This window comes from Aethina tumida, chromosome 5 (genome assembly GCF_024364675.1).
Source record: "Aethina tumida isolate Nest 87 chromosome 5, icAetTumi1.1, whole genome shotgun sequence".
Taxonomy (NCBI): domain Eukaryota; kingdom Metazoa; phylum Arthropoda; class Insecta; order Coleoptera; family Nitidulidae; genus Aethina; species Aethina tumida.
Window position 1 is genome coordinate 14,726,003 of NC_065439.1, and position 2,691 is coordinate 14,728,693.

Here is a 2,691-nt window from a genome sequence, read left to right on the forward strand (position 1 = left end):
GTTTTTGCTTATAACAAAAGATCGTCAACAAAAATGTTAAAAATATTTAATATAAATAAATAATATGTTCGAATAACATAAAATATCCATCCATGAATCATTTTTCCATTAAATTACGATAACAATTCAATTATTTGATAGAAGCGACGTAAATAAAATCATAATTTCAAAAACCGCGACAGAAATAAAAAAAAATAACATTTTAATTTAATTATCGATTAATTCGGTCGGGAAAAGTGGATCGTTAGAGCGGAACAATATCCCTTTGAGTCCCGATATTAAAATGTCGGACGACAAAGAGCATAGCGACCGAACACAAAATCCATATGTCCCGTTTTTCAATGCGCCCATACAAAACTGAAACATAATCAATTTAAATTAATAACCAGTTACCATAGGACAAATAATATAATATGACAAAAGCACGCTACACTCACTCGAAATGTAATTTTCCCTAAGGGTCATCAATCGCCCGGCTTGATTTGGATAATAAATGGGGGGCGGAGCCCGGCCGCACTGTACGCTCCGCCCCCCAATCCATGCTCCCTTTCCATCGTCACTCGGCACACTCAGTCGAGTGACCGAACTCAGTTGAGCAACATCGAGAAAAAAACCCACTACCCGCTAAACGCCGACACTCTCTCTCACCCGGTCAAAACACCAAGTTACAAAAAAAAAAACAGTGCCCTACCCTACCCGGTTGTGTTAACGTGTGTGTGAGACGTGAACAGTGCCGGACATGTTCTCCGCCATGGAGGAAACCAAGACGGAAATCAAATCGAAAATCTCGTTCAGTGTTGAATCGTTGCTGTCGTCGCCGAAAACGTCGTCGGACTGCGACGACAAGCTGGAAAAGCTCGAAGAAAACTCCGACCTGGACGTGTCCAGCGAACGTCTGGAGGACGAGGACGAGAACATCACGGTGGACGACGACGAAGACGACACGGACGGCAGGGAGAGTCTGAGTCCCAACTCCTCGCACACCGTGATCGTGCCCCAACCTTTGCACCCTTCGATGCCCAGGATGATACCACCGTCGCACACGCAATGGCCTTTTTCCTGGGTCGGACCACAAACTCTCATGAGATCCACATCACCACAAGGTAAATTGATTGTTGCGACGGCAAATGACACGAATCCAATTAAACCAACACCCATTTCCTTTCTAATTTTGATCTTCGGACACCTTAAAACTTATTTATTGCTCGGCGGGCAATTTCGGAGCCGATAAATCGGCCCGAATTGGACTTCCAAGTGTTTCACTATTCAAATTAGGCTGAGGTTTTTAAATAAATACGCCCGAATTGGGCTTTAATGTCTTCGGACGTTCAAATCAGGTGTTAGAGCTTTAATTAGATTTCCTCTAATGATGGCCCATAATTGGTCCATCAGACATCTTTATAACGCAATAGAGAAACGGCAGAGTTTCTCAACGTCCCAGCCGTACAATAAATAATATCCTTAGCGACAAGTTGTGGTGACCGATCACCAATAAATCCTCCAATAATTGGACTCCAGAACTAACGAGTACCTTTTGAATTACAGCAAACCTGGCCAGCATGGCAGCAAACGGCCCGCCGATAGTGCGCTGCGCCCTCAGGAAGCACAAGCCGAACCGCAAGCCACGCACCCCCTTCACCACCCAACAGCTCCTGGCCCTGGAGAAGAAGTTCCGCGACAAGCAGTACCTGAGCATCGCCGAACGCGCCGAGTTCTCCAGCTCGTTGCGATTGACCGAGACGCAGGTGAAGATCTGGTTCCAGAACAGGAGGGCGAAGGCAAAACGGCTGCAGGAAGCGGAACTGGAGAAGATGAGGCTGACGGCCAGGCCGCATCTGTTGCCCCCCACGTACGGACTGTTCCCGGGCGGTGCACCGCTGATATCGCCATTCTTGGCGGCGATGGCGCACCGGCCGCCCCATTTCGGGTTCACCGGTCCCAGTCCGATACTGAACATACCCCAATGACAGTTGCAAAGTGATATGACGGACTAAAATGCGCGTGTACCTTCCGATAGTTTTTAGTTGCGGATGTTCAGTCGGTCGTTCGTTTGATAGTGAGATTTTCGGCTCCCAATTTTTTGGTGGTCGTGTTTTTTTTTGTTTGTAAGTAATGTTGAGGAGGTTGTACATACGGGGGATGTTTGCAGTGCAATTGTTTTTTCGGTTCGGGGCCGCATCCAAATTTTATTGTATAAATAAAAGACTGATTAGTACTTTGTTTTTAATATTTAATTTTTATTTTTGTATATGTGTAAACTATGTGTTTATTGTACAAAGTCTTATTTAATTTGTTGTATATTATTGTACATAGAAAATATATGAATACTAAATGTTTGTTTTTATACATTTGTGTTTTATTTACTTATTCTTCGTATTTTTAAGCGATTTACTAAAAAGAGGTAAGTGTTATATTAACAAATAAATTTTCCCTTACTTCGTAATTTATTCAGTTTACTAAATTGTATTATGTCTAACTAAATCAATTTATTTTACACAGTTTGTAAGAATATTAAAATGACAAAAATTGATTTAAGTTTATCAACTTTTTTAGATAAATAAATAAATCTTTCTTAAATTATTTTGATAAAAAATAATATTCTTCATTAAATAAAGAAATTCTTTTATAAGACATAAAGTTATTTAACTTACTTTGTTAGGTTTTACTATACTGTATACTTTTAATTTGAAA

At 41.2% G+C, this 2,691-nt stretch overlaps 1 protein-coding gene across 1 annotated transcript; it reads left to right on the forward strand.

Moving 5' to 3' along the window:
- The first annotated feature begins 581 nt into the window (after window positions 1-581).
- Window positions 582-2,346, forward strand: LOC109600501 (homeobox protein MSH-D). The gene is made up of 2 exons (XM_020016661.2): window positions 582-1,103; window positions 1,546-2,346. The coding sequence occupies exons 1-2, from the start codon at window positions 740-742 to the stop codon at window positions 1,965-1,967; spliced, it is 786 nt and encodes a 261-aa protein (XP_019872220.1). The 5' UTR covers window positions 582-739; the 3' UTR covers window positions 1,968-2,346.
- The last annotated feature ends 345 nt before the right edge of the window (window positions 2,347-2,691 follow it).

Coding starts and splice junctions, on each gene's coding strand:
- LOC109600501 (XM_020016661.2), top strand. CDS start 740: ATGTTCTCCGCCATGGAGGAAACCAAGACGGAAATCAAATCGAAAATC. Junction 1,104..1,545: donor GAGATCCACATCACCACAAG/GTAAATTGATTG, acceptor TTTGAATTACAG/CAAACCTGGCCAGCATGGCA.